Consider the following 23,826-nt stretch of genomic DNA (forward strand, 5'->3'; position numbering starts at 1 on the left):
CTCACAAATTTCCGCTCCAACAAAGCCAAACACAAGCCGTCAGGGCTCTCTTCACGCTTCTGTGCCCTAGGGACACGCTGTTCCTTCTGCTGGAAGGCCCGCTGGCCTCCAACCTGGAGAGCCCAGCCCCTTCTTCCCCTGAGCACCCCGATTCATCCATCTCATCCTTCAAAATCCAGCCTGGAGGTAGGAGGTCCCTTTCTCCGGGGACAGCTTATATGCCACCCAGTCGGGTTTCTCGACTCTAAAATGACCCTCCCGGTACTTAGGCCTCCTGGGCGGACGCTGGAGTTGCATTGATGCTTTTTTTTTACCCGGTCAGTGGGGTGGGAATTGGGGGGAGAGGATGGGAAGGGTGCAACCCCCCAACATGCCCGAGCACCAGCACTGACATCTCAGATAGTGTGTGTGTGTGTGTGTGTGTGTGTGTGTGTGTGTATGTGTGTGTGTGTGTGTGTGTGTGTGTGTATGTGTGTGTGTGTGTGATGGGAAGGGTGCAACCCCCCAACATGCCCAAGCGCCAGCACTGACATCTCAGATAGAGAGGGGTGTGTGTGTGTGTGTGTGTGTGTGTGTGTGTGTGTGTGTGTGTGTGTGTGTGTGTGTGTTTCTGGCTGCCCATGGCCTCATGAATTGGACGAGGTGTGTGTGGGGAGGGGTGGGCTCTAGAATAATGACCCTCCAGAACTTAGGCCTCCCCAGGCAGGTGCTGGAGTAGCATTGATGCTTTTTTACCCAGGGAGCTGGGAGGGATTTTTGTGGGGAAGGAGGGTGCAGCCCCCCAACATGCCCAAGCAGATAGGATGTGTGTGTGTGTGTGTGTGTGTGTGTGTGTGTGTGTGTGTGTGTGTGTGTGTGTGTGCGTGCTAGTTGCCCATGTCCTCATGGATCAGACGCTCTGCCTTTCTCTCTCTCTCCCTTGGGCAGCCGGCTGGGGGCCTGCGTGCGGGCCAGCCATTTCCCAGAGGGGCAGGGGTGGGGGGGAGAGAGAGAGCGAGCCGCCGCTGGACTACAACTCCCGGCATCCCCCGCGCGCGGCGCATGCGCTCAGGGCGCGCGTTTGAGTGGCAAGTTGTTTGTTCCAGCGAGCAAGCAGCTGCCGTGCGCGCCGGGCGCTCCGCCGAGCGCCGCCGCTTGCTCCGCCAAAGCGCTGCCGCCCGCGCCCGCGCCCCTTTCGGCCTTTGTCCGTCCGTGTCCCCTCTTCCCGGGGCCCGGCCGGGTGGGGGGGAGGCCGCCCGGGGCGTGCACGGGGGTGGGGGGCGGCGGCGGGCGCCTTGGCGGAGCGCGGCGGGGCGCGGGCGGGCGGGCGGGCGGGCGGGCGGACGATGGAACTCCACATCCTGGAGCACCGGCTGCAAGTTGCCAGCGTCGCCAAGGAGAGTCTCCCGCTCTTCACCTACGGCCTGGTCAAGCTCGCCTTCCTCTCCTCCAAGACCAGGTGAGCGCGCCCCCCCCAAGCCCACGCAGACAAAGAGGCGCCCCGCACCGCAACTTGCAGCAGCCGCGGGGAGGTGGGCTTCGGGGCTTTGGGGTTTTTGCATTGATGATCGACGGATCGATTTGCACAAAAGCCGTCCGACGTGCCGCCGGAACGGGGCTGGGGTCTCCCCAACGCCCCCTCCCCAAAAGGCACCCCTCCCCACCGCACACACACATATGCATACCCTGAATTCACCCCCTCTGCATCCCTTTCCCCAGGCCATCAGGATCTGGAGTGAATGAAGGAGCGAACGAATGAATGAGTGCATGCCTGCATGAATGAATGAATGAAAAACAGGTGTGGGGGTGCGGCGGTGGGAAAAACAAACGAGCGCCCTCCTCTTTCTCCTCCTCCTCCCTCTTCGCTCGCGGGGGGCGGGGTAGGTAGGGGTGGTGGGAAGCCGAGTTCAAAAAATGTCAATTGAATTGAATTTAAAAAAATGCACTGTCAAATCATCATCCGTGGGTGTTGATCTCCAGGTCCCGGGTCACGGTGGTCCGGGGTAAAAAAATAAATAAATAAATAAATAAATAAATAAATAAAAGCGGGGGGCGGGGGGTGCTGGCATCCGCGCCAAGGGGAGGAGCGGGCTTGTTTATGGCTCTGCCTGCGAGGCCCGGGCTTGGAGACTGCAGGGGGAAAAAGTGCATGGAATGATGGAGGTTTTCACAACAAATAAAACATGTACCCCGCAAAATAAGGTTGTGTCCCCCCCCCAATGCTAGGCAGGTTGGGGTTCTGTCTGTTTCGAAATGAGCTGGCTACCCGCGTTTGAGATTAGTGGATCGTGGGTCCCTGGAACTTAAACCCCTTGTTTGTCCACCATTGTGACTGTGGCCATTGCAAAAAGGGGGGAAGTTGTTGTTGGGGTTTTTTTTCTTTTCCCCTGGCTGGATATAGGGGAGGTGGTTCTCTCTCTCTCTCTCTCTCTCTCTTCCCGGCTGCAAAATGAATGAATTCGGTGACCGGTCAAGGTGAAGGTTAGCACGACCCCCTCCCCTTCACTTCCTCCAGTCCCCCACTCGGCCCCCCAGCCCTGCAGGGAATTGGTTCCATCCTGGCCTTGGAGCTGATCTGCCTGTTAAAGTTCCAGCCTGAAAATCTCACTTGGGTGTGAGGGGCCGGTTGCTTGGTTGGTTGGTTGGTTGCTCTGGCCATTGTTCGGCAGCCCGGCCCTGCTGGGGCTGCTGGCCAAGTGGGGAGCATCTTGTTGATTCTCCTTCCCCTCCCCGAGGGCCACCAGTTCCCCCCCCCTTCCCCACCTCCACTGGCCATGGGGTCCTCCTGCTCTTTTGACAGCCTAGGTAAATTATTAAACGGTTCATTTGAAAACAAAAGCCACCTCTCTGGGTTTGGAAACGCCTCTCCTCTCGCACCCCTGCCTCTCTCTCCCTCCCTCCTATCTGCCCTCTGCCCCCCACACCCTCCCAAGAAAAAGGTTCCCGCAGCCCCCTGCCTGGTTGCCCATTTAAGCAGGGATGTTGATGACTCAGACTGCGGCGCTGCAGGGAGGGGCGGTGGGGGGGGACTCGCCCCCACTGCCCCACAGGTTAGAGGCTTCATGGACTGGCTGTCCCCCATCCTTGCTGGCCCTTGACCTCAGGGGTGCCTTCCTTGGCCCCTCCCTCTCCTTCCTCCTCCTCTTCCTCCTCCAGGAGGCTGCTGCCCTGTGGCCAGGTGACCAGTCCAGTCAGCACATGACACAGGGTTAAAGGTCACTCTGGCTCCAGGGTCGGACTCCGGCTGCTGGCCTTGGGGGACAACTGCCCCCCTCCTGCTCCAGCGGCCCAGGGAGGGTCCTTTTCCATGATCCTCAGTTCTAAGGGAGCCCAGGCCAACCTGACCCGTTCTGGGGGAGCTGCTGTGTGCATGGTTTGAATGATTGTGGAGTGTTTTCTGGGATGGGGTCCCTTGAAGGGTGTTTGGTGCTAGACTATTCCCGTAGCTCTGTGGGGTCCCTTGGACTTTGTCGTCAGTGCTGTCCCCAACTGGTGGTCAGGCAGTGTTCCTGACATTCTCTCACTCACCCTAGCCTCCAGAGGGGTGTCTGGGCCAACTGCCCACAGGCGCTGCTCACACCCCCTAGGTCTCTTAGCAGGAGTGTTGGTTTCTGGGTCCCTGGTGACTCCATAACCACTCTAGCCAGTACCTTGGTATGGCTTGGTTTGGTTTTCTGTGGTCAGGAGGGTCCCCTGAGCTCTGCCTGTATCCTCCACCCGGGAATGCCCAGCCAGCCTTGAAATCTAGAGATAGGACAGTGGGGAGGACGCTAGCCTTGCACACATCTGACCTGGGTTTGAACCTCAGCATGGTTCCCCGAGTATTACTGGGTGTGATTCCCCCCCCCAAATAAAAACACCTTAAGACAGAACCCTGAAACTTTTCTTGAGCCCCCAGCCCTCTAGCTCTTTGTTCCACCTTGTACCTCCCCTCAAACCTGGACTGGAGCTTGGCAAGGGAGAAAACTTTGGGGCTCATTTACTGGGGTGGGGGGTGCAGCTACATCCAGAGTATCTCACACTAGCTCCCTGGTGTCTCTGAAACTCAGGACCTGGTTAAGAGAGAAGGAAAGAGGTGATGGGGAGAAGAAGGAGGAATCAGGAAGGGGTTTCTGGGGAAGTGGACTGGGCTGTGCAACTGCCTGAAAGTCAGTGTGCTTCCTGGAGGAGGCGGCATTGCATCTTCAAGCTTTAAAATAGGAGTTTTATGGGGAGGGTACATGGATATGCTCATGCCTTGTACATGGACGGACCCTTTTTGACGCCTTGTACCTCATGAACCTGCCCACACTACCACCCCGGCACCTCCAGGGATATCCTGGCTGCTCCCAGCACCTAGTAGTGTGGCAGCACTGAAATCACGGGGTGGCATGCTTAGATAATGCCCCCCAAACTAAAATAAGAATTAGCTGGGGGGACAGCGGTAGGGCATTTGCCTTGCCCCTGGACATACCTGGGTTCTATTCTTGGTATCCCATATGGTCCCCCAAGCCTGCCAGGAGTGATTTCTGAGCACAGATCCAGGAGTAACCCCTGAGCGCCACTGGGTATGCCCCCCCCAAAAAAGGGGGGGACTAGCTGAGGGGGAAAGAGGTCCCGTCCCAGCCTAGAATTAGGGATTACACTCACTTCACATGGACCGACCCCAAGGTAGTGCTGGTCCTGGCAGGCCGTGTCCATGTTTGGTTGTTGGAAGCTCAGCTCACGCCCCCCACCCCTTTATGCACCCTCTGAAAAAAATCTCTCAAGAAGCTTCAGAGCAGCTTGACCCACCCCCGCAGCTCTCCCAGAGATAAGCTGGGCTGCCCTGGAGACCAGGGTCAGCTGGTGGCAGCACTGGCCTTGCCACCTCCCTTGAACACTGCTGCCCTGTAGACATTCGTACCTGCCTGGCCGTTGCCACCAACACGGGCACCGTGACCCAGATTTCAGCACTCCCGGCTCAGGAGTGATCCCTGAATATAGAGCCAGGGTTGTGCCTTGAATAGGAGTCCAGGGAGAAGCCACTTACACAAAGCATGCACCTGGGGGACTTGGAGCAGCACAAAGCGGGGGCACACTCTCAGACGCACCCCTGAACCCAGCTGAGCCTTACATGTGCTTTCTTGGCACCCACCACCTTCAGCTATTTGTTCCACTGAATGGATCTTTATTGCAGACCCCCACCCCCATTGTCACACCTGCTTGTTCTTTTGTATTCTAGCCTTCCCTCCTCTAGGAAGGCCTCCCTGAGTGCTTGACTGAGCTCAGATCAGAGGAGTGTTGGGCTCATGGCTGTGGGTGGGGACTGCTGTGTGGGCTTGGAAATAAGACCTAAAGGAGAAGACTTGGGACTTGGTGTGGAAATGGCTCCTGGCCAGGCCCAGACATGACGTCACCCAAAGGCCCAGCCTTTCCAGCCCTTCTCTGGGCCACGGTGGGCATGAGGGCACAGCTGCCAGGGTGCCAGACTCCAGCCACAGCCGTACCAGGTCTCAGACACACCCCCTCCGGCCCTGGCTGCCGCCTCTCATTGGACAGAACCGGCTCACATGGATATGCCTCCACCAATCAGCATCCCAGGGAATGAGACCATCATGGGCCAATCAGAACTCATCGATGCGGCTGGGCCTGCCTCCTGGGTGGTCTTGCAGCCACTGGGAGGTTCTGGGCCCAGAGGCTGCAGGACCAGTGCTGGGCAGTGGGTGTCAAGAGTGCAGAGGGCACAGAACCCCCCGGGGGTCTTTGCTGCCTAGAGACATGCAGGAACACGGCCTCGGAAGCTGACTCTCATGGACACCTCACACCTGCCCTGACACCCCATGGATCTGCAAGCTGGACCAGGAGGGTCCCCATGCCCTGGGTTCACAGGAAGTTGGGTGGATATGTATAGGTAGGCCTGGGCTTGTGCTTTGTTGGACTCTGTGTCTGGACCCCAGGAAGCAAAGCTGGGAGCAGCCCAGCCCCTATGTATCTCCCTGCCTTCACCGTGCCAGCTCCATACAATGGAGCATTCTTCTTCCCATTTCACAGATGAGAACAAGGGGCACAAGCCAGGCAAGGCTGGAATTGGAAGCCGGGGGTCCAGGCCTTTAGCTAGTGCTGCTGAGCACACGCAGGGGGGGGTCCCCATCCAGCAGGATCTCGGCAGGAGGGTCGCCAAAAGCCTAACCAGGGAGCAGCAGCCACATTCAGGGAGAGTAGCTCAAAAAGTAGCCGCTGGGCCTGACATTTTGTCCCCAAGGTCTCTTTTGATGGACCGCCAGTCCTTCTGCAAGCCTCAAGTGCCCCCAACCACCCTGCCATCATGTCAACAAGCTATCATGAGCACTGAAGGCTTGGGACATGTATAGCAAGGCTTGAAATTGAGCGAAGTTGCCCGAGTTTCCCAACAATAGTGGATGGGCCCAGCACACAGCCGGGCTGGACCAGCACCTCAGATCAGATGCCAGTGTGGCTACATCCTGGCACTGTATGTTGCCTGAACTCTCTGAGCTATGAAGTAGGTGCAGGGACCCAGGAGAAACTGCAGCCAACCCTACCATTAGTTCAGGATCCTTCTAAACCACGGTGAACTCTGATAGAGAAACAGCCCTAGTGGGATGGGAAGTCAGGCGGTGCTGAGGTGCAGGAGAAGGGACCCCATTCTCACAGCACCAGGGAGCCACAGCTACCCAGGAAAGGGGCTGACTCAGGCCCATATCTGAACACTGTGTGCCTCCTCCCCGTGCCCAGCCTGGCAGCACCACTTTGTCTCCCTAGTGCAGAAGTGACATGGAGGGGAGGGAGAAGGAAGGGGTCAGAGGGGCCTGTGAGCCAGTGTCAGGGTCCCCGTGCCCCAAGCTCTGCCCTGTCTATCCTAGATGTCTTTGGGGGCAGCGGTGACTTTCCTGTTTCTCAACTGCTTTCTTTTCCCCTCAAGCCACAGCATCTCCAAGCTTGATCTGGACAGGTGTCTCAGAGGAGTGAGGTTCTGGGGTTCCTAGAGGAGAAGGGGAGGCTCTTGGACCTTGGAGAAACAATCACTCCCTGGTGTGGCACCTTGGTTCTCCCCCCCCCCCCATGGCCAAGAAAAGGACAGTGCATGGCTTCTACCCACCGAGTTGGAGTGATTCGTACCCAGCAGATAACTCACACACTGACTCCGAGACCTATCACCCAGGTGGGGGACACTGGGGAGTAACAGCACTAAAATGAGTGATGCCTTAAAATCCACCATCTGGCTCCCTAATGAACCTAATGATCACTTCAAGAAGCTACCCTGGGCTTACCTGAATGGCTCCCTGGAATCTCCGTGCTGTGAAGTGTAGTTTGAGGTGGGCATGGAGCCTCAGCCCAGGGTCAGACCCACACCAGTCACCCCTTAGTTGCAGGGCCCAGGGAGAAAACCCAGTCTGCATGTGGCTGGCTGGAGATATGAGGTCCCGCCAAGACCCCAGGCAGATCCACAGCCCCCAACCAGACATGCAGGGGGCCTTCCCCACTGCCCTGTGCCTATCTCCCCAGGTCTGCTTTGGGGTTCACATTATGAGAAATGTGGGACCATGAGACAGTCCCAGAACCAGTCTGCAGGGCCAGCCCCATTGCACACATCTGTTCCTGTATCAGGCCCCCACACCGGGACACTATGCTGACCAGCTTGGGTCCTAGTCCTAACCCCCAGCCTGGCATTACTCGGTAGCCAGGAGGTGATCAGGGGATGTTGACAGATGGGGCGACCGTGACCTGGTGGCCTGGGGCATTTCATGACCGAGCCGTGCTGCACGTGGCAGATTTCTATGCCTTGGCCAACACATGGGCTTAGAGAAAGAAGGAGAGGTAAAGGCAGGCGTGGGATTGCAGGGATTGATCAGGGAGACAGGACCTGGGTTTCCCAGCAGGGTGAATGTCACAGCATACAGAGCCAAACACATGGAAACATGCAGATGGGAATTTTCAGACTCTGTGAACATAAAGATGATGTGGGCAGGGCAGCTGCCAGGCAGGTGGCAAGGGGGACAGGGAGCCCTCAGGAAGATGGGACCACAAATAGTGATGCCACCCCAAGCTCATGCTTGTCTGACAGGGCAGACAAGGCCCAGCACCAGCCCCAAATGTAAGCTTGAGAAGCACCAATGGAGGGGAGGTTTTTTGGCAGCTGTGGTCACAAGCAGGTCCTGGAAACTTCTATTCTAGCATCTTCCAGGGCCCTGTCTGGTCCCCAACACCTCCAGACTACCCAGACCTGCCTTCTGGACTCTCCCCTGAGTGGGGTCTGTGGTCTGTATCCTTGGGGGCTGCTAGTCCCATGTTCTGACACGCTCTGGTATGTCCTGCAGCTCAGTGCTGTTTTAGCCCTGCTGCACCCTGTCTGATCTACACAAGCGTTGATGGACATTTGGTGTTTTTAGTTTGGGGGAGCAACAGACAGGGTATCTCCAGAGTCCTACCAGCTTGGGAGAACACACATGGTACTGGGTCCCAAATAATGCAGCCCACCCCTGACCCTGTTTACATTATATTTGTTTGGTTTGGGGGCCACACCCAGCAGTGCTCTGGGGTTACTCCTGGCTCTGCACTCAAGAATCACTTCTGGGGGCCAGGAAGGTGGCGCTAGAGGTAAGGTGTCTGCCTTGCAAGCGCTAGCGTAGGACGGACCATGGTTCGATCCCCCGGCGTCCCATATGGTCCCCCCAAGCCAGGGGCGATTTCTGAGCTCATAGCCAGGAGTAACCCCTGAGCGTCAAATGGGTGTGGCCCAAAAACAAAAACAAAAAAAAGAATCACTTCTGGCAGGCTCAGGGGACCACATAGGATGGCAGGGATCAAACCCAGGTTGGTCATGTGCAAGGCAAATATCCTACCCATTGTGCTATCACTCTAGCCCTTGTTTCCTTGCCTTTTTGTTTTGGTTTGGTTTGGTTTGTTTTTTTTTTTGTTTTGTTTTGGTTTTTGGTTTTTGGGCCACACCCGGCGGTGCTCAGTAGTTACTCCTGGCTGTCTGCTCAGAAATAGCTCCTGGCAGGCACGGGGGACCATATGGGACACCGGGATTCGAACCAACCACCTTTGGTCCTGGATCGGCTGCTTGCAAGGCAAACGCCGCTGTGCTATCCATCCGGGCCCTTGGTTTGGTTTTTGAGTCACACCCGGCAGCACTCAGGGGCTACTCCTGGCTCTATGCTCAGAAATCGCTCCTGGCAGGCTCGGGGGACCATATGGGATGCCCAGATTCAAACCACCGTTCTTTGGCATGCAAGGCAAACGTCCTACCTCCATGCTATCTCTCCGGTCCCGTTTCCTTGCTTTTAAACCTATTTGAATAGTAACTGGTGTATACATCTGTATTCTAAGGCTGGAAGTGGGAATCGTACTTGAGGCCTCCTGCACACAGGGTGTCTTCTGCCACCCAAAGTCTTGATGGTCTTTGAAGGTTTGTGCCTGGGTGTACCTGGGGACCGGATCCTCTACAGAACGTGGCGCCAGCAGCATTTTGAGCCACTCCTTGTCCCCCAGAGGCCATGTCTGAAACCAGCTTCCAGTGGGCAGACACTTATACACAGTGGCCAGCTGGGAGACCAGGGCTGGACCTGCCATCTGAGAAACTCAGCTCTTCCATAGCCAGGAACAACCACCGTGGTCGTGACCCACAGGCCTGTATGAACAGAAAACACACCTGTGTGGGACCAGGCCGGGCGCCTCTGTGTCTCCTCTGTTCCGTGCCCACATACCTGAGGAGTGGGAGGTCTGGTGGGAGTGTTCTTCTCTCTCACCTCTGGCACAGGGTAGACAGACAGTAGTAGGCACTGTGTGCTCAGGGCTCAACATTGAGAGTCATCTGGGCATCTGTTGAGCATGGGCTCTGTGTGAGGGTCGGCATCATACCCTGGTTCCCAGCCCCCCCTTTTCTCCCAGGGTCCCCCTCGGCTCAGTCCCAGCTGCACAAGCTCAAGGCCACAGCAATCCAGCGAGGCCTACACTTGGCGGGGCTCATTTTCTATTTCTCCTCTGTTGAGGCTGGGATGGAACCCAGTCTGTCGCATGCAAGGCAAGTGCACCTTAGGTGACCACTTCCCCTGCTCTGAGAGACAGAGGCACAGAGCCCCACTCAGAAGCTCAGTGGATGTGGTTTCCTCTTGAGCATGCCTTATGGAGGGTCCACAGGAAACACTCAGACTGTGTCATGTGACCAGCCTTGGCTCCCATTTGTCAGGCTTTTATTCCAGGGGGTGCAGGATGCCGTGTCTGAGTTTCTCTGAACCAAGGAGAAACCCCCATGGAGTCCCTGGAAAATGTAGGGATCAGCAGGACAAGGGTCAGGATACCCAGGGGCCCAGCAGGTGAGGTGAGCAAAGCAGGGGAGCATTGGGTATCCAACCCTTTTCCTTGGATTTCAGGTGAATCCTGGGGGGACAGGAGATGGTCAGTTCCAGCATTGTTGAGCTGACTCCCAACTCCCACACTGTGTTTCCTGCCAAGGTTAGCCCCAAACACAGAAGCAGTAAGTGAATGAAAGATTCTGTCCTGTACCCCTATGTATGTCCCCAGCCTCCAGACAGTTACATGGGCTAGATCCCGAAGGCGGCTAGCACCCTGGCCAGTCTGAGAACTCCATTTCCCTTCTCAGCCCCCAGACTCCCCACTGATAGGACAGAGGGGCAGTGCGGCATATGCCATGGAGGTAGGCAGGAGTCAACTTCCTCCTGCGTGCAGGTGAGGAAAGTGAGTCCCTGCCCCCCACCATCATGGACCCTGCCTGCTCCAACACCTCTGGGGGCGCAGATCTGGGTGCAGCCTACCATCCACCCCAAAAGCCAAAGCTGATGTTCCTCTGTCCACCGCAGTCATGGGACTGTAGGGCTGTCATGTGCCTATTTCACCTGGCAGCACCGAGGGGTCACTCCCAACTATGCAGGGCAGGGGTGACATTGGGGCCCCCCCTTAGTCTGACTCATGCTGCCAAGGAAACGTCACCGGCTGCTCAGGCCCCACAGTCCATCCTGATTCCTGCCTCTGTTGGGAACTCTGGGCCTACTGGGCATGTGCAAGTCTGTGGGACCAGCTCCACCAACGTGCCTCCTCCAGGGTCAGAGGCCTTTCTCTGAACCACCCATCATCCATGGGGTCTCCTGGACTGGCAATGCCGTGCTTGTAGTGCTGTGCATGAACTGGCCAACCCCGGAGGTGAGCGGTGCCAGGCCGCAGGAAAACGGCGAGCCGAGTGGGCCAGCCCTCTGGCTCTTTAGCCGGGGTCACTCAGCTCCTGTGTGGGCAGGCAGGGCCCGGCAGGCAGACTAGGGCACCCAAGGCCCAGCCTCTGTTACTCTTGCTCATCTGTCTCCCCCAAACAAACTGACCTGGGCACCACCACCCTGATTTAGACAGTCCTACCACTTTCCCCAAGATTCTGAGAGGCCCAGAGGTGACACTAGGCAGACCTTACTAGGCAGACAAAACCCAGGGCCACTGGCAGTTATTGGTGGCGATTGTTTAGCTAGCGGTTTTTGTTTGGGGGCCATACCCAGTGGTGCTTCGGGCTTACTCCTGGCTCTGCGCTCAGGGATCACTCCTGGTGGGCTCGGGACCATATGGGATGCCAGAGATAGAATCTTTGTCTGCTTTGTGCAGGGCACCACCCTCCCCACTTTACTATTATTCCGCACCGCTGGTGGGGATTTTTTTGTTTGTTTTGTTTTGGACCACACATGGTGACTCTCAGTGGTTACTCCTGGCTATGAGCTCAGAAATTGCTCAAGCTTGGGGGACCATATGGGTCGCCCGTTGGATCGAACCGTGGCTCGTCCTAGGTTAGTACAGGCAAGGCAACTGCTCTACCACTTGCACCACTGCTCCAGCCTCTGGTGGGAACTTTAGGCCCTGCTCTGGACTCAAGATGGTCTGGACTGCAGGATGCGTCAGTGGTGAGTCACCCCCGCACTTCCGACCTGGGGAGCCTGGGCATGTCAGGGAGCAGGGAGGCCCGGGGCTGGAACCACAAATGCTTCCTACTCTAATTCAGACCATGAACCCAAAGAACCTGACAACCCGTGTGGCTGGGGTTCTTTGCTGCATCTGGAACTGGATTGTAAGGGGAAGGAGCTGTATTCCCTCTGGCATACAGGCCCCGTGCAACCAGGCTATTTCCAGGACCCCATGTGGGAGTCTGTTCATGTCCTGTGCCCATCCAGACACTCCCTCTCCACTCTATCCACTGCTCTCACCTGAGACACTGCCTGTCTCTGAACAGAACCTCCCTCAGTTTCCCCTTTGCCCTGCACCGCTCTTATTTGTCTTTTTTTTCTTTTGGTTTTTGGGTCACACCCGGCAGCGCTCAGGGGTTACTCCTGGCTCCATGCTCAGAAATCACCCCGGCAGGCACAGGGGACTATATGGGATGCTGGGATTTGAATCACCATCCTTCTGCATGAAAGGCAAACACCTTACCTCCATGCTATCTCTCCGGCCCTCTTATTTGTCTTTTCCTGTTCCCTCTGTCCTGTGCCTTCTTAGGGCTCTCAGGAATATTGAGTGACATCATGACAAGGCTATGATGGAGGTTTGGGTCAGTTTGGAGGGTGTCCCCCAAGAGTTGGCAGGTGGCTGTGAGCCAAAGGGGTTGATGGAGTTCACTTGCCATCACCCCCCCTTCTGTCCCTCCCAAAAGGTGGCACCTGCTCCCTCCAAGCTGTGGGCCCACGAGTAGCCATGCACAGCCTCCCCTTTGCCATCTGCCAGTCAAGGGCCTTAGTCCAAGGTTCTTGAGTGGAAGACTGGAAAGAGGAAACATGTTTGAGGGACTAACACACTCTCCAGCCGTCGGTGCAATTTATCCACTACCAGTGTTTAGGGAGGCCGGGGATTTGGTTTGGGGCTACACCCGGCAGTGCTCAGGTCTTACTCCTGGCTCTGTGCTCAGGAATTATGCCTAGCAGGGCTCAGGTACCTGGGATTGAACCTGGGTCCACTACATGCAAGGCACATGCCCTGCCCACTGTACTATCATTTCGGCGCCTGAAAAAAAAATCCAGATTTCTCGAGAACACGGAAGTTTCTGTGCACCTCAGACCACATGATGGTCAGAGCCAAGCAGCAACTGACGTAGCACCCTGTGTCCCTACACTCAGGCTCAGCCCACTGTCCCTGCACTGGCTGCCCAGGACTCGTTTCTGATCAGGGATATTCTGGCCTTCCCGGCTGGTTTCCAGCCCATTTCACTGTGTGAGTGGGGAGCTGCAGTTCCTGTACAGCATTCACCCCTCACTCTCCGCCTGCTGGTTTGTCTGGTTTCCAAGTCTGAAATCAGGGAGCAGGTGCTGGACAGGCCATCTGTGAGTGGTCACCGGGCGCAGCCCCGGCAGCCCCAGCTGAGCTGGGAGGGACCCACGTGAGGCCTCGCTCCTCAGGCAGAGCCGGAGTAAACAGATCAAGTTCCAGTGAGCAAGAGAAAGCCAGAATAAAGGACGGAGAGAAACGCAGGGTTACCACCAATCCTGCACTCGAGACCTTGGGGTGTAGTGGTCAACTCCAGTGCCAGCCTCTGTATCCAGAGCCCAGCTTCAGGGCATGGCCCCCTAAAGCGTGGGTGCAGCAGGTGTGGAGGTCTGTGGAACCCCTGTCCCCTTCCACCACACCCAGCAGGCTGAGCCAGGGCCCCTGGGCCTCTGCAGATCCCAGAGCCTGCACCCATCTCTCCCCACTTTCCCTGAATCTTGGTCCCCAGCACTGTCCAGTTACTTCAGTTCTTCCTGTCTCATCAGTGTTAGCAAAGTCAAAGCAAAGGGCTGCCAGAGAGAGAGTGCAATGGGGAACGCATTTGCCTTGCACATAGCCTAACCAGGTTCGATCAATCCTGGTCCCTCAAGCACTGCCAAGAGTGATTCGTGAGTGCAGAGTCAGGAATAAGCCCTGAGCACAGCCAGGTGTGGCCCCAAAAGAAACAGGTTTGCCCGAACCTGAAGGGACTGAGTGGCATGTCTGCAGCCAGACATTGGGCGGGCCAGGCTGGACTGCGGTCAGCTTCCCGGCTGGGTTTCACATGGGGTCGGGGAGCAGGTGCTCTGGCGAGGTGAGGGTGACGCAGCGGGAGGACACGCAGCAGCTGGTGGGGCTGCCCAGGCCAGGAAACTGATCTGCTCTATTTTCGGCCTTGCCTTGTCCCAGGGGTTGTCACCTCATCTCTACCATCACAGACCGTCTCCGTCTCCACATCGGGGTACCAGTTCTCAATAATGGGGTCCCTGAGATCCTGCCTGAGCCCAGGGACCCTCCCCACTCCCCAGACTGTGCTCGGCTTATTCTGTGATTGCTGTGTCCCCTGGACAGTCGGGTCTCTGCAGATGGTGTGCAGGGACTGGCAGGTCTGGAAACAGGAAACCAAATGGGAGGCGTTCACTGTGTGCATTGGGCTCCAAAGCCAGAGAAACCAGCTCCTCAGACCAGACACCAGCCCCTTCTCCACAGTTGAGCTTTGTTTTGGGCTCTGGGGACACACCCAATGGTGCTTAGGGCTCACTCCAGGCTCTGCACTCGGGATTCATTCCTGGTGGTGCTTAGGGAAACATTTGGGATGCTGGGATTGAACCCAAGTCGGCAGCGTGCAAGGCAAATACATTCCCCTCCATAATAATGCTCCAGTACCTTCAAAGTCAGGTTTATCGCAGGACCCTCAGCACATCTGTTTTTAGGGTGAAGTTCTTGGGAGTCCTGTAATATCTCTAATCTGGTGGCCCCTATCAGAGTCCCTCACCCCCAAGATGCTCCCACCTCAGGTAACCCCTAATCCATCCTCCATCCCACGATCTCTTCTGGAATATTCTACTCTGGTTGTAAAAGGCATGTACTACTGCTCCCCACTGTGGCAGGAATGAGGAATCTGTTGTTTATATGTTGGGAGATTCGTGGCCGTGCAGGAAGAGGCCTCAGTCCCATCTCCTTCCAGGGGACAAGATGCATAGGTGACATCAAGGGTCTCTGTGTTTGTGTTTCCTGGAGGAGAATCCTGTCAAGAGTGGGCAGCTGGCACCTCTTTGCAGTGGCAGGAGCACATCCCTGCTTCTGGCAGTGTTCATGTCCCCTGTTTGTTTTGGGGGGCCTTTCACAGGTGGTCTTAGCCCTGGTCTGTATCACAGAACCTCTTAGGGACCATAGGGGTGCCGGAAAGCTCTCACGTCTTTTCCCACATGTGCTGAATCTGCATCTGGGCTGGGGGTGGGCGGATAAGAAGTGCATTGTGGGGATCAGTGGCCCCTATCCCCAGGCTCGTGGTGTATCCTACATAGGGACGGAGGGTCAGATGGTGGTCAGACCTGGCTCTGCTCACAGTCATTGGGCCCTGGGATGCACTGAAGAGGGAGGGGCATAGCAGAGATACTAGGGCTAGGTCTGATTGGGGCAGCCCACAGTAGTCTCCTCTGAGTCTATAGACTGTGTCTCAGAGGTCCCCAAAGACTGGGGGGTACAAACAGCATCACTAGTCCTGTTGGATACCTCCTGAGGCAGAAAAATAGGGTGGGGCAAGCCACATATTGATCCCCCCCCATTAGCCTGACCAGAACACAGTAAACCATGCAACCACCCCCTATGCCCCACTGCCTCAGAGGTTCCAAGGGAGGCCTAAGGCCATGTCTGTCTGTCTGTCCATCCCTGCAGGTGCAAGTTCTTCAGCCTGACGGAGAGCCCAGAGGACTATACCATCATTGTGGATGAAGAGGGCTTCTTGGGTAAGATTTCATGCACCCACAATCCCCCTTCTCACCCTCCCAAACCCTGACTGGTCACCCCCTTTCTGTGCCACACTGAAAAGGACAGTGAGACTTGCCAGCAGCGTCCCCGGATAAGGACGAATCTCAAGCTGGCCCTTATTCACTGGGAAGCTCCCCACCTACCTTCCACTTTCCAGTCAAGCTCCCAATTTTACCCTGAGTGTCCTGGTCACGATACAGAATTAAACTAGAGCCCACGGTCAGGCAACCAGTCCCCCTCTCCAAGTCCAGAACATTCTTGTCACCCCTAAAGCAACCCCTTCCATGCCATCACTCTCCATGCACCCCCTTTCCATGTAGCATTTGGGGGGGATCATGTCTGCTGCTCGGGTGCAGCGGATTGTTATCATGTGTCTGTGTATGCAAAAATGGGGAGTTCCACTCCCTCCCACAAAGCTGGGGACCCGCCAGGTTGAGTCCTTTGAGAACATGCAGACAGTGGTCAGAGTTAGGCCCTGTGTCTGTGTCCATGTCCTTCCACCCTGGGCCCAGCAGTGACGAGCTGCCCTGGGTCCCCAGAACTGCCATCCTCGGAGCACCTGAGTGTGGCCGATGCCACCTGGCTGGCCCTCAATGTGGTATCAGGCGGCGGCGGCTTTGCTGGCTCACAGCCCATTGGAGTCACCAAGATTGCCAAGTCCGTCATCGCGCCGCTGGCTGACCAGAACATCTCAGTATTCATGCTCTCCACTTACCAGACGGACTTTATCCTGGTGAGCGCCAGCACCCTGCCTCCCTGAGTCTCTGGGGGGTCTGGGCCCAGCAGGAACCCCAAGTTCAACCCTAGTACATCATGGTTCCCCAGATGCCACCACAAGTGACCCCTGAGCCCCACTGAGTGTGGCTGAATAAAAGGAGAGGAGAAGGGGCTGGAGGTGCATGTGGATGGGGTCCCTCCAAGATATCTGGCAGCCTCCACCACCACCCCTTTCTGAGGGTGTAACGGCGCAGGGCTGGTCCCATGCTGCAGTAGTTCCAGCATGCTCTCCACACTAGGTGCGCGAGCGGGACCTGCCCTTTGTCACGCATACGCTGTCCTCCGAGTTCACCATCCTGCGAGTGGTCAACGGTGAGACGGTGGCTGCCGAGAACCTGGGTGTCACCAACGGCTTCGTGAAACCCAAGCTGGGTGAGTGGGGGAGGGGGGTGGCCAGAAGGGTGGCCAGTCCTGCCTGAGCACTCGGGGCCATGGGGGCCACAGTCCAGTGGGCAGGGCCAGCCCCACTACTGGAGTACAGGTGGGCATTCAGCTACAAAATAATGGCATGTGCCAAGGCTCAGGCTGGGGTGAGGCAGTCCTGCAGAATAGTGCCTGGCTCACACTCTTTTATGTCTTCTCCCCTGTCCCTGCAGTCCAGAGGCCTGTCATTCACCCACTGTCCAGTCCGAGCAACCGTTTCTGTGTCACCAGCTTGGATCCAGACACGCTGCCTGCTGTCACCACCCTTCTCATGGATGTCATGTTCTACTCCAATGGGTAGGCAAGCCGCCAGAGTCCTGGTCTGAGGGGGGAAACAGGCTGCCACATGCTACTCTGCAGGAGGAGGCTCAGCGCCTCATCCTCTTTTGGCCCAAACACTCCTAGAGGTACACTAGACATGTCCCCCTGTCTCCTCTCTGCACTTATTTCTCTGGACAGCAGCTGAGGTCTGCACACTGAAGTGCAGTCACCACCTCCATAAGTGCCATGGGTGTCCCCTCCACACACTGGGTGGAACAGATGCGCTCTTAACTCGACAAGCTGGGTCAGAATTGGGGCTTGGCCCGGAGAGATAGCACAGTGGTGTTTGCCTTGCAAGCAGCCTATCCAGGACCAAAGGTGGTTGGTTTGAATCCTGGTGTCCCATATGGTCCCCCGTGCCTTCCAGGAGCTATTTCTGAGCAGACAGCCAGGAGTAACCCCTGAGCACCGCCGGGTGTGGCCCAAAAACCAAAAAAAAAAAGAGAGAATTGGGGCTTGGAATGGGCTTCCCCACTGCAGTCAGATGTCAGGGGTCATGGGTACACACTTGACCATGGGCTCCCCTGTTTCCAGAGTGAAGGACCCCCTGGGTGCCAGCGATGACTGTGGCCACATCCGCTTCTTCTCCTTCTCCCTCATTGAGGGCTATATCTCCCTGGTCATGGATGTGCAAACCCAGCAGAGGTGAGAATTGGAGGGCTGCCAGTGCTGGGGAGGGGTGCAGACACAAGATGAAAGCATGATACATTCTCTCCCTGACAACCCCCCACATCCCAAGCTTGCTGCCCAAGATGGCCCCACCCGCCAGCAGCCATTATTAACTTCAGTCTCATCCACTGGTTACCCATCATTGGTTGTGGGTGCTGGCTGCAGGTGCTTGGGGCCTAAGCTCCGCACTATGGGCCGAGGTCCCGCCTCCAGCTCTGAAAGTGAGGCAGTATTCTGAGTTGGAGTGCAACTGTGTCACAGGGCCAACAGTAGTTTCTGCTCTCTCCAAGGTTTCCGAGTAACCTGCTGTTCACCAGCGCGTCCGGAGAGCTGTGGAAGATGGTGCGGATCGGAGGGCAGCCCCTGGGCTTCGGTGAGACCCATGTGCCTGGCTTGCCCACTGTCCCACAGCCTGTGCCCTATAGTGGAGAAGCAGGATGCACCAGCGCATGGAACGGGCTGATCTCGACTTGGCACGCAGGAGCCCAGCATATCATCCCCAGCCTTGAGCCCAGTATATAACTTCCCCACCCCAGCGCTGCTGGGTGTGGGAAAGGGGAAAACTAGAGTCCTGAGTCCCCATGCAGTTCTTGGCATAATGAGTGGCAGGTGCTCCCAAGCCCCTGTGGCTGTGGATTCAAATCTAGGATGGGGGAAGGGTGCTGGCTTTGCACACAGTGACCCAAGCTTGATTCCAAGTACCACCGGGAGTGACCCAGATTGCAGCTTTAGTTGGAAAGGGAGCAGCCTGTCTCTCCAAGAACAACCCCAGATGGGAAAACAAACACATCTCTGGTTCTGAGTACAGTGACACTTAAGGTGTGGGTGAAGGAAGGAAAAGGCGGGGATTGTAGAGCCCCCAAGAGCACACTCTGCCTGGGCACAAGGGCTACTTGAGAGTAGGTGGTGGAGAGAGGCTCTAGCAATAGCTATGAAGAGACCACAAGAAGCTGGAACTTTCTAGAGCAGCAGAATCTATGTGGGTTTTTGTTGTTTGGGGGAGCTCAAGGTTGACTCTTGCTCTAGACTCACTTACTTCAAGGCTGAGGGGGACCATTTGTGGTGCCCAGGATCAAGCCCAGTTTGGCCATGTGCTGGGCAAGCTCTTGACCTCTTGTCCTGTCTCACCCCTCTGCTATATTATTTAAGAAAACAGACTTAATTGCCTGGTCCCTGACCCTCAGGGAACTTGTGTCTGCAGCTGGAAGCCTCAGGACACAACTGTCTACCACATGGCAGCTGGGGATAAGCCAGCTTCTAGGGCTGGCTTTTTGGACTTTCTAGGATCACACCCTGCCTGTACCAGAGGTGACCTAGGACAGTGTTGTAAATGAATCTTCAGGGCTCCTGCATGCAGAGGGGCCACTGTAGCCCCCGATGTCACTTCCCCAAGCCTGGAACAGTGGCCTTAAGTGCCACAATGGGGGGTTCAGTGCTCATTGCTCACTACACTACGGTCTCATCCATCCCAATCTAAGAGCTCTTTTCTAAGAAGAGGCCTTCTGAGAAGGCCTACAGGGATAGGGGGAGAAGAGGAGTCACGGGTTCAGCCCAGATGTCTGATAAAGACACGGGTCAGTGAGGAAAGGATTGGGCAACAGAAGGGTTAGGTCACTCGGCCACAGCACCCAGCTCTGGGAGGACTCACCAGAAAGACAGGGATAAGACAAGGCCTGAGCTCAGCCCAGGTGGACAGAGGACCAGGTAAAGGGTTGGGGGGACTCCTGGGCAGAATCATAAGGTTTTTCCGGGCTCCCCATCCTCACAGATGAGTGTGGCATCGTGGCACAGATCTCCGAGCCCTTGGCGGCTGCTGACATCCCTGCCTACTACATCAGCACATTCAAGTTCGACCATGCGCTGGTGAGTGGGGTGTCTGGGCTGGGTGGCAGTGCGAGGGTTCTGGGGCTTATGGGTTTACCCTGCCCACCCGCAGGTACCTGAGGAAAACATCCACGGGGTCATCGGCGCCCTGAAGGTCAGCCAAGCAGAGAAGCACTAGGAGGAAGAGGGGCCATGCTCTGTGCCCCCCCCCCTTGCCCACCGGGCCCCCCTCCACCAGCTCCCTTGCAGTATTTCTCAAATGACTAGAAAAGGGGTCCTAGGAGCCCTGAGAAGAAGGAGCCTCTAAGAGCCGCCCCATGACTGGGACCCCTGCCAAGGCCGTCCCATACCCTCCTGCCTCCCAGAGCCCCGAGAAAACCCCCTGCACACCTCACCTCACCCTATGTAGAGCCTGATGTCTGGGTCCTGGGGGATAGAGCTCAGCCACAGCTGGAGGCATAAGCCCAGGGCAGGCACTGCTCCTCCACGATGCCAGATGCCGTCTACTTGGTGGTCTCAGGGCACTGGAAGAGCAGGAATGAGAGTGTGTGGCCCTCGGAGGCCCAGGTTAGGGGAGCCAGAAGCAGTCCTTGGTTATGACTCTGCCAGCCACAGGGTCTGCACCCTGAATCCAGCAAGACTGCCAAGAGGGTACCCTCCCAGACCTTCCCTCCAGGGTTCAATCCCTAGGACACCCACCAGCCTGTCTGCTCTGAGTTCCTGACCTCTGACTCCCTCAAGTGGGGCTCCCAGCATCCTGGGTCACCCCTTCTCCCCCACCATTAACTAGACCAGCATTGGGCCCCTTTTGGGGGACATAGAAGGCCCCTCTGGGGACCAGGGTGTTCACAAGTACTTGAGTTGGGGGGGCAGCCAAGCCTTAATAGAGAAGAGCCCCTTTGTTCCTCCGCGCATGGGCCACCACTCACCCTCACTTCGCTTGACCCGCTGCCTGTGGGACAAGCATGGATCAGGCCTTGGCACTCTTTCAGGTAGGAAGTTGTGTTTCAAATTGGGGTCCCCCAGACACCCCCACTAAACCAGCTGGCCAGTCCCACTGGCCCTGCTTCTGCCTGGACCTCAGAAGGGACTGACCACACGAGGTGGCCTTTAGACCAGGGGGAAGGGAGAGCACCCAGCAGGGTGGCCCACGGAGCTGCTGTGATGAGCAGGGAGATGAGGCGTTGCTGGTTCTGAAGGTTTGTGGGTGCCCTGCCCCACCTCACAGCTATGTGGATACCCTTAGAGCTCTAGCAGCCTTCAAGGTGGAGGAACCTAGATTGGGATTGTGGGGGGCCCCCAGCACTGATTATGACTCTCCTTTCCCCCCCTTTTTTAAGTCGATTCATTTTGCACAAAAACAACCAAAATGTGTACATTGTTTGCTGGTTCTAGAATTGGGGTGGTCAAGGGGCGGTGGGGGCTCTTGAAGCCCCAAGGTCCCTTTCTGTCCTTGGAAGGCCTTGTTTTTTTGGGGGGCCACACCTCCCAAAACTTTCCCCTGTCCATGTCCCTCTCCCCTGCCATGCAAGTGTCCGCCCTGTGACCCCAGAACCGAACCGCGTGCCCCCGGCCCTGGGATGTATCTTGTACACATATAAATACCTGTGTTTTATGTTGATATAGATATATACTGTACATAGCATATATACTTGAGCAATATATATGTTAATATATACTGTATGAGCACGCTGTGCGCGTGCGCAGGACATGCAGGGGGGCCTCCCCAGCCCCATCTGCTGGGTCCCCGCGCACTGGGGTGGTTCCTTTTCAATCCAAGTTAATTTGATGGTCGACACGCGGGGCCCTCAGCTCTGACGAGAGCAACACAAAACCAGCAGCCGGAGCTGAGCCAAGCCCGGACCGGGCCAGCCACGGCCCTCAGCCCTTCCTTCCCCAGTCTCTCACAAAGCTGTATTCCAGCCCTGGCCTGCACCTCATCCCCAAGGGCCCTGAACATGCTTTAGAGGGAGGAAGAGGGTTTGGACAGAGAAAGGCCTGGCCTCTGCAGTTGTTTGGGCTCCTTAGGGTCCCCCTTCCCCTGATCATTTCCCACCTACAAGCTTATACTCGGGGCTCTGCTCCCAATTCTGCCTCTGGGCCATTTCCCCCAAGAGAGGGAGCTTAAAGTGGGAAGCCACACCCTTGGGAGGCTCCATGACTAGCTTAGTCCCTGCCACCCTGTGGGGACAGGATATGATTTTCCCTGGGTCCTCTGTCCCCAGCTATTTGGGGTTGCCAGACCCATCCCATCTGAAGCCCCCAGCCTGTGCTCTGTGCGGGAGTGCAAGGAATGGCCCCCAGAGAGAAATGACCAGACCCCTAAATGCCACCCATGCCTGGGACTCTGGGGCCTCCCCTCCACATAGACTCCCAGGTCCCCCAGAAGCCCCTGAGGCAGTGCCAGCCCTAGCCCCCAAGAGGTGCTGCCTCCACCACTGCCTTCAGCCCAGGACACGTGTCCCGATGGGAAGGCGAGCAGAGCCCCCAAGATTCGGGGTCCAGCCTCCCCCCATAAGCCACCAGCATTCTCCCCTTCCCCAGCTCCTGTGCAGGCGTCCAACCACACAGCAAGGGGCGCTGAGGGTCTGGACCCTGCAGAACTGGTACAAAGGCCATGAATGGAACCAGAGCCTGTCCCAACCAGGTGACACCATTCCCTGATCAATAGGCCAGGCTGCTTGTCCCCCCAGACATCCTGGGGTCACCTTGCTGACCCACTGGATCTTAGGATTTCCCAGGTGGCAAACTAAGGGACTTCGGGTGGTGCTTGATAAGTGAGCACGGCCTGGGGTTACCAGACTGTACCCCAATAAGTGTCCTGCTGTGGGCGGGGCTGGGGCAGTTGGCGTGAGTGGGGATGGGGAAAAGGCTGTTCTGGGGTTTTCAGAATTTCTAGAAGCCTTTCAGAGGGGCAGGCCTGGTGAATGCCCCCCCCTCAGATGACACAGGTGTGAGGGGAGCATCAGTGGGGCCCCACACTAGCTCCTTCACCCTCCCTGCACTCCAGGAAAGCGCAGGTTGGCTCAGCTCAAGTTCCAAATAGGAAGTTCATCTCCGAGTGTTTCCAGGCCCCTTTATGGGGAGACCCCTAAGCCAGCTGGGAAGTGGGGAGTCAACTGACAAGGCGTTTATGGGGGGGGGTGATGCCAGACTCCTGAGTCCTGAGACAGCCCCAGCACTTTGTCCTTCTTGCTGCCTCAGTTTACCACCCCAGAGAACAATCTGGGCCTGACAACCAACCAAATTCCAAGCCCTCCCCTTGCTCTCTGCCAAAATCATTTCCGTTATCCTGCAGTGGGGCTCGGAAGGCTAGGGAGGGGGTGGTGGCAGCCCCCAGCCCTTTGTACGGGCTGTCCTTGCTGGAGAAACACCCCAAGATCCATGTACTGTATGACGGAGAGGGAAAAGCCCCCGTTGTCCCCCAAAGACAGTATATTTTGTACTTTGTAAAGTGTTCATTAAAGTGCAGGAGACACAGTCTGGCTTGTCTGGTTTGCACTGAGGGGCTTGCCTCCTCTCCCCTTTCCGAACCCAGGTGGGGGGGGGGGGGGGACATGGGAAATGAGTCCCAGTCAGGCTTAAAGTCCCATACCCCATATTGGGGTGACAGCACTGGGTAGGGGTGCGCTAGGATCTGGTGGTTCAGTGGTAGTAGGAGCCAGAATGGGGTGCATGGCTCCAGCTCAGATCCTGGGGCTACAGTCAAGGGGATGTGTCCCAGTTCCAGCTCTGGTCATATCTGAGGCCACACAGACCCCAAGACAGGCCATTGATGGACCAGACAGTCCAGGGGTTATAGCCAACTCAGGCTCCTCAGCACTGCATCTTGAAGATGGTTGGCAGAGGGGCACCGGGAACCCCTTACTACACCTCGGAGGCCCTGAAAAAACAGCAACTCTGGAGGACAGGAGCGTGTGTCCACCAGATAGTGCAGAGGGGTGTGTGGAGGGGCATAGACTTGCATATGACTGGCCCAGATTCGATCCCCAAAACCCCAGATGGTCCCCCAAATCCTTCCAGGAGTGACCCCTGAGCATCTCTGGGTGTGGCCCCAAAACAACCAAAGTCCAGCAAGTCAGCTTCAAGGAGTTGACCACATCTTCAAGGGCAAATGGGGGTGGGTGCCTCCCA

General features: G+C 56.8%; 1 protein-coding gene across 2 annotated transcripts; it reads left to right on the forward strand.

Moving 5' to 3' along the window:
* The first annotated feature begins 1,297 nt into the window (after nucleotides 1-1,297).
* On the forward strand, nucleotides 1,298-20,924 carry CASTOR2 (cytosolic arginine sensor for mTORC1 subunit 2). Of its 2 annotated transcripts, none has more exons than XM_049789538.1 (9): nucleotides 1,298-1,438; nucleotides 15,586-15,656; nucleotides 16,191-16,411; nucleotides 16,695-16,827; nucleotides 17,052-17,175; nucleotides 17,734-17,844; nucleotides 18,159-18,241; nucleotides 19,637-19,731; nucleotides 19,805-20,924. In XM_049789538.1, exons 1-9 carry the CDS (start codon nucleotides 1,326-1,328, stop codon nucleotides 19,868-19,870), a joined length of 1,017 nt encoding a protein of 338 aa, XP_049645495.1. In that variant the 5' UTR covers nucleotides 1,298-1,325; the 3' UTR covers nucleotides 19,871-20,924. The 2 variants fall into 2 exon arrangements, with proteins under 2 accessions (XP_049645495.1, XP_049645496.1); XM_049789539.1 differs by having other exon boundaries at nucleotides 16,218-16,411.
* The last annotated feature ends 2,902 nt before the right edge of the window (nucleotides 20,925-23,826 follow it).

Source organism: Suncus etruscus, chromosome 15, assembly GCF_024139225.1.
Source record: "Suncus etruscus isolate mSunEtr1 chromosome 15, mSunEtr1.pri.cur, whole genome shotgun sequence".
In the NCBI taxonomy this organism is placed as follows: Eukaryota; Metazoa; Chordata; class Mammalia; order Eulipotyphla; family Soricidae; genus Suncus; species Suncus etruscus.

Excerpts from the sequence above, each read along its gene's own strand:
- CASTOR2 (XM_049789538.1), top strand. The coding sequence starts at position 1,326 with ATGGAACTCCACATCCTGGAGCACCGGCTGCAAGTTGCCAGCGTCGCC. Across the intron at positions 16,412-16,694 it reads ACCAGACGGACTTTATCCTG|GTGCGCGAGCGGGACCTGCC; the intron begins GTGAGCGCCAGC and ends TCTCCACACTAG. Across the intron at positions 17,845-18,158 it reads GATGTGCAAACCCAGCAGAG|GTTTCCGAGTAACCTGCTGT; the intron begins GTGAGAATTGGA and ends GCTCTCTCCAAG.